Source organism: Gracilinanus agilis, chromosome 3 (genome assembly GCF_016433145.1).
Source record: "Gracilinanus agilis isolate LMUSP501 chromosome 3, AgileGrace, whole genome shotgun sequence".
In the NCBI taxonomy this organism is placed as follows: domain Eukaryota; kingdom Metazoa; phylum Chordata; class Mammalia; order Didelphimorphia; family Didelphidae; genus Gracilinanus; species Gracilinanus agilis.
Window position 1 is genome coordinate 594,903,675 of NC_058132.1, and position 16,171 is coordinate 594,919,845.

At 37.5% G+C, this 16,171-nt stretch overlaps 1 protein-coding gene across 1 annotated transcript in view; it reads left to right on the plus strand.

Annotated features, from left to right (window-relative positions):
• The window catches only part of LOC123242697 (caspase-8-like), a 37,687-nt gene extending 31,123 nt beyond the window's left edge, over positions 1 to 6,564 (plus strand). Inside the window, exons 6-9 of the mRNA XM_044670640.1 lie at positions 421 to 473; positions 2,617 to 2,752; positions 5,178 to 5,679; positions 6,266 to 6,564. Of these exons, the coding sequence (XP_044526575.1) occupies positions 421 to 473; positions 2,617 to 2,752; positions 5,178 to 5,679; positions 6,266 to 6,401 (827 nt within the window). The 3' untranslated portion in view covers positions 6,402 to 6,564. The remainder of the gene's footprint in view (positions 1 to 420; positions 474 to 2,616; positions 2,753 to 5,177; positions 5,680 to 6,265) is intronic.
• Positions 6,565 to 16,171: the final 9,607 nt, after the last annotated feature.

Consider the following 16,171-nt stretch of genomic DNA (forward strand, 5'->3'; position numbering starts at 1 on the left):
TCAGATATCTCTCTCTCTCTCTCTCTCTCTCTCTCTCTCTCTCTCTCTCTCTCTCTCTCTCTCTCTCTCTCTCTCTTTCTCTCTCTCTCTCTCTCCCTCCCTCCTCAGATTTAAAACTCCTTAGTGGAGTTATTAAAACCTTTCTTATGAACAATATGGACTTTCCTTTGGCAATATGGATAAGAAAAAAAGGCAGTATCATTTTTTTTCTTTTAATGATTCAAGAATCAGCCTTGAAAGATGGATAATTTCTTAGGGTCAGTATGAACCTTTGGGTGTCAGAAGTAAGCTATTAGCCTAAGATAAAACTGGTCAAAGGAATCCCTTGTCAGTTTGAAAAGCATACTAGATGTATCTAGAATGTTGCATTTTTCTTTTCTTCAGTCCATCTCATTCTAGTTGTATCTTGCTTGCTTTTAGTTGAAGAAACAATGAGTCAACTTCAGGCAGTGTATGATTCTGCAGGAGAAAAGGTATATTTGTACCCCTAACTCACCTCATCCTTCTCATCCTTCCCCAATCCCCTCCACACAGTTCATTATTGTTGTCCTTTTTCATAGTCATTGGGTGAACAGAGACAGAAGTCTTGTGCACACTGAGACTCAAGGCAGAGATGTTGGATAGCTAGAGTACTCCAGATCTCCTCTTCTTCCTGTCCACAGTGAGGAAGCATTCAAGATGAGTTATCAGAGATTGGTGGCAGGGCTTAAAGCAAAGTTTCCTGCCTCTCTCCATTGTGCCTGGATACAAGAAATGTACTTAGTCAGTTCTTCAGAGCCCTGGAGGGCCCACGGATTCTACTTCCATTGTTCAGTGTGGAAGCGTTCAAAATTCTGGATTAGCCAATTAGTTCTTTTATCCTCTTAGTATGCAGGCAGCTATCATTTTCTTTCTTTCTTTTTTTTTTAAACCCTTAACTTCTGTGTATTAGTTCCTTGGTGGAAGAGTGGTAAGGGTAGGCAATGGGGGTCAAGTGACTTGCCCAGGGTCACACAGCTGGGAAGTGTCTGAGGCCAGATTTGAACCTAGGACCTAGGTCTCTGGGCCTGGCTCTCAATCCACTGAGCTACCCAGCTGCCCCTATCATTTTCTTTTGCAAACAAATTAAGTGCCAAATGTCCCTTTTGGGCATGCAGTCAATGTCCTGAACTCAGCATGCAAGCACCCTTTTGAACAGATAAGTAGGGCTAATTGGACTATTTCTCATAACCCTAGTATTTGATAGAACAGGATCTGGTCTACATGCTACAGGATCATCCTACCTAAGAGTATCTCCTCCTTGGCCAACATAAGATATCTCTAGAAGCATTATCCCCGGAAAGTGCCTATAAAAAAATATGTGTGTGGTAGGCAGGGGTGTGCTGGTAAATGTTTTACACCTGACTCTCTGGAGGGAAAAAAAAATCTTCACTTCATACACTTTTCAAGTTTAACCAGCATTATTAACACACTGATCCTCACTTTTTAATTTGCTGCTCAGTCGTTTTGGTCCTGTCCAATTCTTTACAACCCCACTTTGGGTTTTCTTGGTAAAGAATTTGGAGTAGTTTGCCATTTTCTTTTCCACTTCATTTTCCAGATGAGAAAGCTGAGGTAAACAGAGTTAAGTGACTTGCCCAGGGTCACACAGCTAATAAGTGTTTGAGGACAGCGATAAATTCATGAAGATGAGTTTTTCTTTCTTTCTTTTTTTTTTTTTAAACTCTTACCTTCTGTGTATTGGTTCCAAGGCAGAAGAGTGGTAAGGGCTAGGCAATGGAGATTAGTTGACTTGTCCAGGGTCACACAGCTAGGAAGTGTCTGAGGTCAGATTTGAACCTAGGACCTCCTATTTCTAGGCTTGGCTCTCAATCCACTGAGCTACCCAGCTACCCCCTAAGATGAGTCTTTTTGACTCCAGGTCTTTCATTCTATCCACAATAACATCTAGCTGTCCCCTCTAAAGTCTAGATAATAAAACAGCAAATAAATCTGGGAGAAAATGCCCACTGAGCACACTTTTAAAATGTAATCCACCTGTGTGACTCTGGGCAAGTCACTTGACCCCCATTGCCTACCCTTGCCAATCTTCCACCTATAAATCAATACACAGAAGTTAAGGGTTTAAAATTTAAAAAAAAAATGTAATCCACATTTTTAACATTTTGTCCATCACTTTTGAAAGTCTAGACAATCAATAAAAAAGGAAATCAAACCCTGATTTGTAATATTTGCCAATTTCCAAGGTATATAGCCTCACATTGAAAATTTAACAATGGTTCAGCTGGCTCCATCACACTCCTAATTTATTTAATATATAGCCAAAAGTGTCCTGTAATCTGCATGATGCTCAGTGCATATGAGGCATTATAGTTAGATGCACAAAGATAGCAATGATGGAGAGGAAACAGAAGTGAGGGGAATGGCCCTGGATAGCTTTGAAGCAGGATCAGTTTTTGGGGAAGAATGTGGAATGTGGGTGAGAAAAGAGAAAAGCCATGTTAGAGTCTGGAAAAAGGATTTTTGAAGTCATCTAGTTCAGTCTTTTTGTTTTCCAAATGAAATTCTGGATGAATGGTTTAACCTGGGACTCAAAGAGTAAGAGGTCTGATTTCTGTCTTTATTTTTCACCTCTAGGAAAATGTTTACAAAATGAGCAGCAGACCTCGGGGATACTGCTTGATCATCAACAACTTTGACTTCCAAAAAGCTCGGCTAGAACGGCCTGAGCACCAGTTCCTGAAGGACAGGACTGGGACTAATGAAGATGCAGGTATGATAGAATCTGAACCACCTGAAGTCAGGAATCCCTGATCCAAAGCTTTTAGCGATTAGTGGTAGGAGGACCTCAAAGCTATTTGTTGTTATTAAGTAATTTTTCAGTCAGTCATGTCCGACTCTCCATGATCCCATTTGGGATTTACTTGGCAGAGGTATTGAAGTGGTTTGCCATTTCCTTTTCCTGTTCTTTTTACAGATGAGGAAACTGAGGCAAACAGGGTTAAGTGACTTGCCCAGGGTCAGATGCTAGTAAGAGTCTGAGGCCAGATTTGAATTCAGGAAGATGGTTCTCCTTGACTCCAGACCTGGCATTCTATCCATTGCGTCCCTTAGCTGCTCATACCTAACCTAGATTGCTATCTGCTAAATCCCAACTCTGAAGGCGTTTTCTCATAGAAGTGAGGTTCAGCCTACATATTCCCTAGACAAGGGAGTCGCCATGGTATAGGCTAACTAAGTAATAGCCAGCCCAGATGATCCCTGAGGTCCTTTCCATCTTTAAGTCCTGTGTATGATTCTTCATAAGTGAGTCTTCAAATTAGAGTCTTAAAGTCCTGAGTTCCACATCCAGTCAATTAATAGACATCTTTTCCTAAACTTCACGGTGTCAAAAAGAAACAAATTGCTCTCCTGCCATTGCCATTAATAGTGAGAAATTTTGAGATATCAACCAATTATTAGCTTTTCTGTAACAAATTAAGACCTTCCAGTGTGGTACATGTCCTATTTCCCCTATTCTTACACCTCTGTCTCCATTCTATCAACTTTATCCATCAATATAACTGATATAGAGAAATTAGGGCTTAATTCTTGAGCATTAGAGGTTAATGGGGGAGATTGAGAGGGAGAATACACTTCTTTACCCACCAAGAGGCAAATTCAATCCCCTTGCTATAACTTTAGGTCATGGAAAAACTGCCCACAGGTCAATCTTCTCATGGTTCCCCTCTTCTAGAACCTACCTTGGGTCTCCACCCTTGATCTCTTTCTCTCCCTGCCCTCCACCCCAGATCCTATCCACAGGATAGATTCTCTGGGGTGTATACAGATCACTTCTTGGATAGTTACACTATTTCCCCTCCCCTCCTCCTGATTGCCCTCCTTTGTACTACCATAACCTGCCTTTCAGTCCATCCTTCATTCCAAATTAATTAAACTGACCTCATATGACTACTGGAAGGTCTAGGGATAGGGCGCAGGGTAAGGGCTTTGCACACTCACTGAGGTATTTTGTATTTGTGATATACCTGGAGATGACAGGGAGTTCACTGGAGTTTATTGAGTGGGGGTGACATCTGACTTCAGGAAAATCACTTTAGTAGCTAAATGGAGGGTAGATTTAAATGGGGAGGTTATTTTAATAGTCTGAAGATATGAGGAAATGAGGGCTCATACCAAGTGGCAGCAATATCAGAGAAGGGAGAGTATTTGAGGGGTGCTTCAGAGATAAATCAACAGAACTTGGCAACAGATTGGCGATGGGGACCTAAGAAATTGTGAGGAGTCCAAGATGATACCTAGGTTGAGAACCAGGGGTCTGGGAGGATGCTATTGTCTTCAATAGTAAAAGGGAAGTTAGGAGGGCTGAGAGTTTAGCAGGGAAATGGGACACCTATTAAGTTTAAGCATCTAATTTGAGATTTTTTGAAAGGTACCTGGAGAAGCAAGATTGGAGCAAGATAGATAGATTTGAGTGTAGAGTTGGGAATAAAATCTATGGGAGTTGATGAACTCACCAAGTGGTATAAAGAGAGGAAAAGAAGAGGGCCCAAGGCAGAACCCTATGGGATACCTACAATTAGAGGACATGATCTGAATGAGGATCCTGCAAAGTAGACTGAGAAGGGGTAGTCAGATAGATAAGAGTAGAACTAGGAGTGAATCAAGTAGAAGGGGGTGGTGATCAATAGTGTAAAACAGGGACTGGAGGAGAGAAAAAGAGTTGGTTCTGGGAGTCAGTGCCTGTGGTGGAGTAGTTTTGAGGGTCAGAGGATCTGTGTTCAAGTAGATATGTGACCTTGGTCAAGTCACTTAACTTCTAGTTAATAGTAAACCATTAAATGCTTGTTGAATGACCTTTTAAAATTCCTTTGGATAACTACCAATGATAGGTTTTAAAGATAAATGAAATATGACCCCACTAATTCTTTCTTTATGGGATAACCCTAATGAATAGTTTGGTTTTTCAGACTATCTGTTATAATAGACCAGTTTATCAAAATGATCCTCATCCTCCCTTCTTATTGATCCCAGTTCTGGGACATTGGTGTCTTTGTTAAGCCCAAGTACCCATAACCTGGGGGTCCCAGGCAGTCACTTAATGGATGTGATTTATAGTTTCTGTTTTCAAATTCTTATTTGCCTTCACTCTTATTCCACTGATTTATTTCACTGTTTTCTTTTGTTTCCCTTCTTAGAGGCTCTGAAAAATATCTTTGAGGAGCTTCATTTTGATATTCAGCCCTTTCAAGATCTTACAGCAGTAGAGATACGCCTGGTCCTAAAGACCTTCAAAGACAAGAACCATGAAAGCAAAGATTGCTTTGTTTGCTGCCTCCTATCTCATGGGAATAGAGGCACCATCTATGGCACTGATGGGAAAGAAGTGCCCATCTGGGATCTGACATCATATTTCTCTGGTTCCAATTGCCCATCTCTTGCTGGTAAACCCAAAGTATTCTTTATTCAAGCTTGTCAAGGCAAGGCCACCCAGTATGGGATCACCCTTGAAACAGATTCTGAACAGCAAAGAGAACCTCTGGAAGTAGATACATCATTTCAGAGTGGATGCATTCCAAATGAGGCTGACTTTCTGCTTGGCATGGCAACTGTAGAGAATCATATCTCCTACCGACACCCAATTGAGGGGACCTGGTACATACAATCCCTTTGCAAGAATCTGAAGGAAGGATGTCTTCGGTAATTATGACCTTCTCAAACCTTTCTTCTTTCTCTTCTTACTAGCCTACCCAAAGCACTCACCTCTAAATACCTATTTATCCAACCTTGCAATCCTGATATCTACCCAGTCACTGAGAAAATACTTTATGTTATGGTGGAAAAGGGTGACATAAGATAACAATATCCTTTCTTCCCTAAGTATGCCACATTTTCTGTGTGCCTTCTGAAGAAGTGAGAGCACAATGCTTTCAGGCAAATCTACCATGGCAAATGCCCTTTTCCTCATCCCATTAATAGGGAAACTGAGGTTTGTGTCACTCTAAGACTTAGTGTATGAAATATTGTGGAGCTAAAAGGCAACATTAGAGATCATGTACATGAAAAAAAATATTCTAATGTTAATGCCCCAACCAACTCTTTCCTGAGGTACTGGTACTGGGGAAAAGGGAAAGCAGTTTGACCATTAGCTTATATGGCCATGTGTCTCCACTGATCTTACTGACCATGTGGGAATCACAGGGTTATGAATAGGAGTCCTTCCCCAGTTTACTGCAGTAATACTCATAACTTAGTTAATTCCTTTGTGATACTCTGTGTTTTTCAGAGGAAATGATATTCTCACCATCCTGACAGAAGTAAACTCTGAAGTAAGCCAAAAAATTGATCCGAAGAACAAAGGGAAACAGATGCCACAACCTAAGTTCACCCTTAGGAAAAAGCTTGTCTTTCCCATTAGCTAGAATTGTTGGTATTGCTTGCAGACACTATCAGAATCTATTTATTTGGTTTAAATTTTTTCTCATGTACTTTTATTAAAGAGTGTTTTGAACACTATGAGATGGAGAAGATGAAGAGAAAGAAAAGAAACATCACTTATTAAATAAAAGTCATTTTTGAAAAAGACTATGGCTCAACAGTCATTTCTCATACATATTATAATTTCTGGAAAGTAATTCCCTCCTTGTGATTCCCACCCAGAGTTTCCACCACCATTTCACTACAACATTCTATACATGGCTAAGTGCTCAGATCCTTGCAAACTGGAATCTTGGTAATTATAACATTTTCCCAACTCTAGCCAAAGGCTTAAGAGCTAGGTCTCCAAGTTACAAAATATGTGTTTTATTTGTATATTTTCTGTTAGAAAAAAATGGTGAAAATAATTCTAAGATAACATTTCTTTTGAGGCATAATAGTGGAATGGATTTTGGTGGAGTTTATTAAGTATCTGAGATATATGAGAAACTGTATAGGGGCTCTAGGGATACAAGGTTGAAAGAGAAGTCTGTATCCTCAAGAAACTTAGAGATTAATAATAAGGAACCATGTATACAACCTAGGAATTTTTATCCCTGGGACAGAAACAGTGAAGGGCAAAAGGAGAACAATAGAAGAGTCTAAAGAGGAAGGGAGCAGCAATGACCCAAATGGATTAGAGGGGAAATGAAGTGAAGTAATGGATCCACCAAAGTGCCAGTATTTACCTGTATTCTTAGCACCATTTTATGTTCATATTGAGGGAGAAGTGAAGAGGGCCCAGAAGAGAACCCCATGGGATACTTACAATTAGAGGGTATGATCCCAATGAGGGTCCAGTAAAGGAGACTGAGAAGAAGTGGTCTTATAGGCAGGAGGAGAATCATGAGAGTGGTGTCCTGAAAACCAAGAGAGGATAGTATAAAAGAGGAGAGTCAGCAGTATCACACAGAGCCTGGAGTAGAGGGAAATTATTGGCATTAGGGGTAAGTGCCTATGGTGGGATGAATTTAAGAGTCAGAGGATCTGGGATAAAGACCCAGATAAATGGCTCACTCTATCACCTATGAGTGGAATTCAAACTGAATGATCCTGAAAAGCATGCCAATAAGCTATGTATTGCTATTAATAATTAGATGATAAATTAACCTATTTCTTGGGATTGAGTGACAAGTTCTTCCAAAAGCCATAGATGCTTCTTAAAATGAAAACACTTACATTTAATTTTAATTTTATTTTTTTCTATTACATGTAAATACATTTTACCATACAATTAAAAAACTTTCCTCTCTTCTTCTCACTTCCCTTTGCCTCCTTCCCCCTTTCCTTTCTTTGCTTTCCTAGACAACTCACATCTATGCCCTCTGTCTATACACATACATACATATACCTTCTAACTGTCCTAATAATGATGAAATTCTTGGGAATTACAAGCATCATCTTTCCATATAAAAATATAAACATTTTAAGCTTGATTCCCTTATGATTCTTTTTTCATATTTACCTTTTTATGCTTCTCTTGATTCTTGTATTTGAAAGTCAGATTTTCTACTCAGCTCTGGTATTTTCATGAGGAGTACTTGAAAATCTCTATTTCATTAAATATCCATTTTTCCTCCCTGAAGGATTATACTGTTTTGTTGAATAGGTTATTCTTAGTTGTAATTTTAGCTTTTTTGCCTCAGGAATATCATTCCAAATCTTTTGCTTCTTTTGTGTGGAAGCTCTTTTAATGGTAATCCTGGCTATGGTTCCATGATAATATGGTTTCTTTCTGGCTGCTTGCAATATTTTCTCTTTGCCCTGGGAGCTCTGGAATTTGGCTATAGTATTCCTGGGAGTTTTCATTTTGGGAACTCTTTCAGGAGATGATCAGTGGATTTATTCAATTTCAGTTTTACTTTGTGGTTCTAGATAAGTGATATCAAACCTTTTAGAGACTGATTGCCTATAGAGGACCAGCTCTATATGGTAAGGGTTCTGAGTGGCGTTTTATGGTGTCGGATTGCTAAGGCAGGAAAAAGAAACTGAGAACAGCCAAACTAGCGGTTAGCCCATGCTGATCCAACGCTATGGGATTTTGGACTTTATTTTATACTGGTTTCAAACAAAGAACACAAAGAAAGAGTCACAGCTGTGAAGGGGTTACAAATCATACACAATCCATTAAAGTCTAAAAAATAGAGATATGGGTGCAAGAACAAGGGCCAAATTCCAACCACCAATTAGTAGGGGATAATTCTGGAAGCAGAAATAAATTTCATGGAGATGTTTACTAATTGTGTTCTGCCTTAATTTACAGATCTGCACCTGGTCAGATAGTCTGGACTAAATTGTCTGGCTCCAGTCTTTATCTAAGTAATATATTTTTTAGGGTTCAGGCTTCTTAATTGTCAAGGAGAGGAATTGTTAACTCAGTAGCTGCTGGTCTGGTTATGGACTCAAAGCTTTCCAATAAGAATATTGAGAAAATGTGGGGATCTAAAAATGAGTCAAAAGAGGAGCCTCAGATTTTTACCTTAGATGGCCCATTCTATCTGCATCTGACATGCAGTGCAGAAAAAAACCATACACACAGTTTTACTTGCCAATGATTTTGTAATGGGACCCAGATAAAACATCTATTACCGACTCTTTCTCTAAATGACTCCTAATAGCCTCTTGGAGGGGTCAAGTTGTTTTTGGATTAATCTACCTGCTGGTACCAGAGCTTTTCAGGGCTCAGGTGACCAGGACCACACAAAGACTGCCTCAGCCTGGATTGGTCACATAGGGAATCCGGATAACAGGCCCTAATTTTGACCCTGTTTCTCCAAAGGCTCTCAACATCCTATGGCTCTCAACAATTGCACTAACTGCAACCCTCAGATTGCATATGTGCCACCCTCCCCCAACCCTTGCCCAAGACAGGGGAAGGGGAAGTGCTCCCATTGGGCTGCTGGGCAGAGGGGCAGCTCATGTGAGAAATGTCCTCAGGTGCACAGGGAGAGGGAGAGGGGAGTAGCCCTCTCTAACACATATGCCATAGGTTCACCAACACAGTTCTAGAATATCAGGGCAGTTTTCCTTGCTAATTTCTTGAAATATTATGTTTAGGCTTTTTTTTTTTCTTCCCGAATAACAGCTTTCAAGTAGACCAATATTTCTTAAATTATCTCTTCTCAATCTATTTTCCATGTCAGTTGCGTTTCCAGTGAGATATTTCACATTTTATTCTATTTTTTTCATTCTTTCAGTTTTGTTTTATTGTTTCTTGCATTAACTTCCACTTGCATAATTCTCATTTTTAAAGAGTGATTTTTTTCAGTGAGCTTTTGTACCTCCTTTTCCATTTTTCCAATTCTACTTTTTTACAGAATTCTATTTTTTACAGTGAATTTTGTACCTCTTTTTCTATTTGGTCAATTCTGCTTTTTAAGAAGTTCTCTTTAAGTGAATTTTTTGTACTTCTTTTGCCATTAGGCCAATCCTGTTTTTTAAGGTGTTTTTTCATTAGTATTTTTTTTATGTTTCTTTTACATACCTGTTGATTTTTTTCATAATTTTCTTGTATCATTCTCATTTCTTTTCCCATTTTTTCCTCCACATCTCTTATTTGATTTAAAAAATTCTTTTTAAGTTTTTCCAGGAATTCTTGTTGGGTTCTTATCCAATTTGCAGTTTTCTTTGCTTATAGCTGCTTTGCTATATTGCATTTTTCTAGATTGTGTCTTTATCTTCCCTCTCACCATAGTAACTTGTTATGGTCAGGTCCTTTTAAAAAAATTATTCATTTTTCCCACCTATTTTTTTTTTTTTACTTTTAACCTCATGTTAAACTTGGGCTCTGCTCCTGGGGTGGAGGAGGCACCATTCCAAGCTCCAGGCTTTTCATCTGCTGTTTTCATAGTTAGCTCTGGGGATCTGTTGATTTTTTTGTGCTTCCAAGGTGGTATGATTTAAGGAAAGATGTGGCTCCTGCTCTCCTGGACTGTGCTCTGTTCTTTACCCAAGAAGGGACCTGGGTTCAAACCCTACCTCAGACACACTAGCTATGTGACCCTGGATAAGTCATTTACCCCTCTAATCTTTAGCTTTTTTATCTATAAAATAGGGATGATAATAATACTTATAAGGTCATGAGGATCAAATGAGATGGCTTATTTAAAGTGCTTTGCCATCCTCAAAGTGCTACATAAATGCACTCCCAAAGGCCTTTTTTTGGCCTATTTTAACTTTAGAGAGAAATGTCTCCTTGAACTTTGTCAATGTTGTATGTTTTTAGAATACCAGCAATGTTGACCAATTTGTATATTTTCCATCTGTAATGAAGCCATGGCTTCCCTAGGACTATCAGCCTTACTGTATTTCTGTACCACGTTGCATTCTTATAAGTTCTACTGGAAACATACAGTTTTAGATTATGGAGAGAAACAAAACCAAAAAAAATATATGTGCATTCATGATTTTTTGTAATACTTGGTCCTCATGGATTTTTAATAACCTGTGATTAGAGACAAAGATAGTGATAACATTACATATATACATACACACACCCCAATTTAACAATCATTGTTTCTTTAGAACAGGGCTCAAGAAATCATCTGGAGCATTATTACTGTATTCTTAATAATTTTGACATGAAGCTAAAGAAAGTGTATTTATTCTTCCCATGTCTTTTCATTAATGTTTCATTGTCACAATAACTTTTGTTTTTTTGTTTTTAAATTAGAATTTTCATTTAACAAGCATTTATTTTCTTTCCCATACCCCACTACTCTGGAAAAAAAATTAAGAAAGCAAAATCCTTATATCAAATTTAGTTAGGAGACATTCCATTTTGCCCAGGTTCAAAAGCATATCTTATTCCACATATTTAGTCCCTCATTTATCTATTAGGAAATTGGTCAGTCTTCATCATTAGTCTTCTGTAATCACAGTCATTGTGTTGATAGAGTTCTTGTAGTCTTTCAAAGCTATTCATTTATACATGTTATTATAGTATAAAGAATTCTCCTGGTTTTCCCTATTTCACTCTTCATCAGTTCATATCAGTCTTCCCAGGTTCTTCTGACACTATTCTTTTTATCATTTCTCACAGTGAAGTAATATTCCATTACATTCAAATAACATACTTTGTTCAGGCATGCCTCAATTAAAGAGTGTCTTCCCTTAATTTCCAGTTCTTTGCTCCAACAAAAAGAACTATTATATAATTGTGAATAGAATCCTTTTCCCTTTCCTTTGATCTCTGGGTTTAGTAATATTTTGGGTCCAGTTACAAATTACTTTCTAGAGTGGCTAAACCAATTCCTAGCTCTGCAAGGAGGGCATTTAATTTTCTTTTTTTCCCCCAAAGCACTGTCACAATAATTTAAAAACATTGTAACAATGTTCAACTTCATTCAATGTGGAAAACAATGGGAACCTGGTCCAAAGACCACCACTAAGATTTCACCTAAAGTCTATATGATTTAGGAAATAACCTGGCTAGATTCTGGCTAGATTAAACTCTAGGCAATTCAGAGAGAAAATTTATTTGGAAGCAAAGAAGCATTTATTAAGTGCCTACTATATGCCAGGCACTATGTTAAGTGCTTTATATATTATCTTACTTGATCCTCACAAAAGTCCTGGAAGGTAGGTGCTAGTGTTATTTGCATTTCACAGCTGAGGAAACAGGCAAATAAAGGTTAAATGATTTGATTAGTGTCTCAAAGCTTATGTCTGAGGCTGGTTTTGAACTTCAGTTTTGCTGACTTTGGTGCTTTTCCATCTACCTGCTTCTGTACTAGCATTTGGAAGAACAAAAGGCTTAAAATCTAAAAGAAATGATTAAAAAAGTGGGAATAAAGGAAATACATCCAGGAATCAAACTCCTAATTTGGTAATCACAAAAACTATTTGGTTCTGATTTTAAAAAGTTGAAGAATAATGAAACAGATTGGATTAAAATCAGCAACCACCAATTCAATAACCCAGTGTTCAATAAATCCCACTGTATAGATTACTTGGAAACCAGTGTCCTATTTGACAAGAACTGCTGGGAAAAGTGGGAAGCAATGTAGCTGAAATTTGGTTTAGAAAGAAATCATCTACCATCTACCACAAGCTCCATCTTCCCTAGAATCCCAACCCAGGTGGCTATTTTTCTGTGAATCTTTCTCTGATTCCTTCATTTAATAATGTGCTTTTCCTTTAGGCAACTAAGATTCAATCTTTTCACAAAGAGGTGAGTTCCTCATATCAACAAAGTTACTGTTCAGTATCTCCATTGCCCTCCTCCCTTCAGGTGTTCTTGTAGTATGTGTATATGTGGTATTCCTTTCCATGGAATATTAATTAGCCTTTGGAGGGTAGGAATAATTTCATTTTTGTTCTTTTACCCTCGTAGGTATCTGCATGATGCCTTGCTTGTAACCAGTGTTTAATAAATTTTGTTGGATTGAAAATGTTCATTTTAGGATATACAAAAGGTCAAGTATATCAAGGGAATCAGTGAAAAAAAAAGTGAAGGAAGGTGGCCTACAAGTACCATATTTTAAACTGTATTACAAAGCCACAATCACTAAAACAGTCTGGTACTAGCTAAGAAAGAGTCATTAATAATTGGAATAAATTAGGTTACACAATACATAATAGTAAATGACCACTGTAATCTAGTATTTGATAAACTCAAAAATCCAAATCGGTAGGGGCTGGAACTCGCTAATTGGCAAAAACTGCTGGGACAACTGGAAAGCAGTTTGACGGAAACTAGATATAAGATCAATATCTCATATAATCAGGATAAGATAAAAAATAAGTTCATGATTTAGACCGAAAGGGTGAAATCATAAGTAAATTAGGGGATATGGAAAATTCTATCTGTCATATTTAGGGATAAGAGAAGAGTTTATGACCAAACAAAAGAGAGAATCATGGGAGGGAAAACTGATAACTTTGATTGCATGAAATTGCAATTTTTTTTCCACAAATAAACCAAGATAGCCAAAATTAATAAAGAAAGCAAGTTTCTCTGATAAAGACCTCATTTCTTAAATATAGGCAACCAAGTCAAATTTATTTTAAAAATAAGTTCCATTCTCCAATTGCTAAATAGTCAAAAAATATGAACAGAAAAATTTCAGAACAAATTAAAGCTATCAATATAAAAATGATCTAAATCACTATTGATTGGAGAAATGCAAATGTAATTCTGAGGCACTTCCTCACACCAACCAGGTGGGCTAATATGACAGAAAAGGAAAATGAGAAAGGTTGAGGAGATGTCAAAAAACTGGGGCACTAATGCATTTTTGGTGGAGTTTTGAACTGGTCCAGTTATTCTGCAGGGCAACTTGGAGCTATGCTTAAAGGGTTATAAAAATATGTATACTCTGACCTAGTAATACCACTACTAGGTCTAAATCCCAATGAGCTAAAAGGAAAAGAAAAAGGACCTATAAGTACAAAAGTATTCATAGCAGCTTTTTGTGTTGGCAAAGAATGGGAAATGGAAGGGATGCCCATCAATTGAGAAATAACTGAATGAGTTGTGCTATAAAATTGTGATGGAAGACTATTATATTATAAGAAATGATAGGTTTAGTTTCAGAAAAACCTGGGAAGATTTGTATGAACTAATGCAAAGTAAAGGGAGCAGAACTAGGAGAATGTTGTACATAGTGATAGCAATATCACCCATGAGAGACTTGTAATCTGTAATAATGTAATATTGTAATCTGTAATAATGATCTGAAATAATTCCAAAAGACCCATGATGAAAAATGCTATCTACTTCTTGAAAGAACTCATAGAATCTGAGTGCTGATTGAAGCATATTTTTTCCACTTTTTCTTGTTTTTGATTTGGCAAAATAGCTAATATGGAATTATTTATTTTGCATGATTTTACATGTACAATTGATGCATTGTCTGTCTTTTCAATGGGTTGGCAATAATGAGATGGAGAATTTTAAGCTCAAATTAAAAAAAAAAAGAATACTAAGGGATTTCCTTGCCTTTCATTTCATTCCCAGTGATTAGTACAGTGCCTGGTACATAGTAGGCACTTAGTAAATATTTGACTACTTGTAGTTGTTAGTGTCATCCTTTGGTAAATATCTTTCATTATTTTTTATATTGTTTTCTGTATACATTCACCTTTTCCCCTCAATAGACTGTGCAAGGGGCACTTGATAATACTTGTTCAATAGATGGATGGTTGGTCATAAGGTCTTGGAAAGTCAATGTAGTGACATGAATTTTTGGCGAATACATTAAACTACAGGGTACAAAAGCAAATCTTCCTTAATCTGTTCATTCAGAACATTTTAGAAATGTACCAAGCGTCATCAGATCATGATTCTTGAAAATTTCCAAAGGAATTTGACTATAACCCACATTCTATAGAAAGCCTTTCCTGATCTCTCTTAATGCTAGTGTCTTCCCCTGATCAATTATCTTTTTCTGTTTATGGCTTGAGTATAATTGTTTGTATATTGTCTCTCCAGTAGACTGTTAGCTCCTTTAGGGCAGAGGCTGTCTTTTGCATGGTTAATAAATGTTTTTTGACTGACAGCAAAGCTGATGAGCCCTCATTGGTAAAGTAGCAGCAAGTTCTGCTCATATTGCTCCAAAAGAACCAGAATCCTCTACATGGAGTTTTTTTTTTTTCTGATTCTGACATCCCTCTACCCACCAAATATTGTTCTCCCTCCTCTGCTCTCAGAAGAATTCAAGCTCCTCGAAGGCAAGGGCTACTTTCAGTTTTGTCTTTGAATTCCTAGTACCTAGAACAGTTACCTGGCATATGAAAGGTGCTTAATTGAATTGAGTTGAATCAATTTTGTATGAAGAATCATCATATCTGCTTCACCACCAATGGAATAACACAGGTCAAGGTTTATTTTCAACCTCTTATTCAAGGTTCATGTATGAAATCATAACAAAGGACTTGAAAATGAGCATTGCTGTAACCATCTAATTCATTCAGATATTTTTTCAATTCAGCAGACTATTCCTAGCATCAAAATTTCCCTAGTCAATCATCATGGCTCTAGTCTAGACCTTACTAATGATTGTTTCCCCAAAGTCATAAACTGGATAATAGATTACAGAAACCTCAAAAACTTTTTGCCAACCCATAATTTATTGAATGTTGGAGTCAATTGGAGATAATTGGGAGCTGGAAGGGATCTTGGGGCTTACCTTGCCCAAGACCTACATTTTTGTTGATGACTTGGGACCCAGAGAGAGTCAAAGGATCACCTGAGGATGTGGATCATCCAAGAAGTTAGTGACAACACCAGAATCACAAACTCAGGTTTTCTGGCCCCTAGTTTAGCACCTTCTTTACTAAACCATGCCACTCTAGATTCAAGGATATATTTCTGATATCAAGTTCATAAATAAAATTGCTTTCTAACAAACTGATTTTTAAAAGGTTTGGTAATGGGAAAATGTGGCAATTGTCATAAGAATATTGGGCTTGGAGTGGGAGTTCTGAGGCCTAATTCTGGATTTACCACTAGATGGTTGTGTTATTTTGGGAAAGTCTCTTTGGGTCTTATTTTCCTCTTTTGGAAAATGGGGAGATCCATTCCAGCTTTAAAATTTGAAAGATATGATCAAACGTACATGTATCTTTTTTAATTAGAGAATGGACTTGAGAGGTCCTCTTCTAGTGTAATAAGTGGAGAATGAAAAATTAATTTAATGGTTTATAAATGTTGGTGAAGGGAAAACATTCCTTGTGTTATCATCATCAAAATGTTCAGCCTTCATTGGACAGA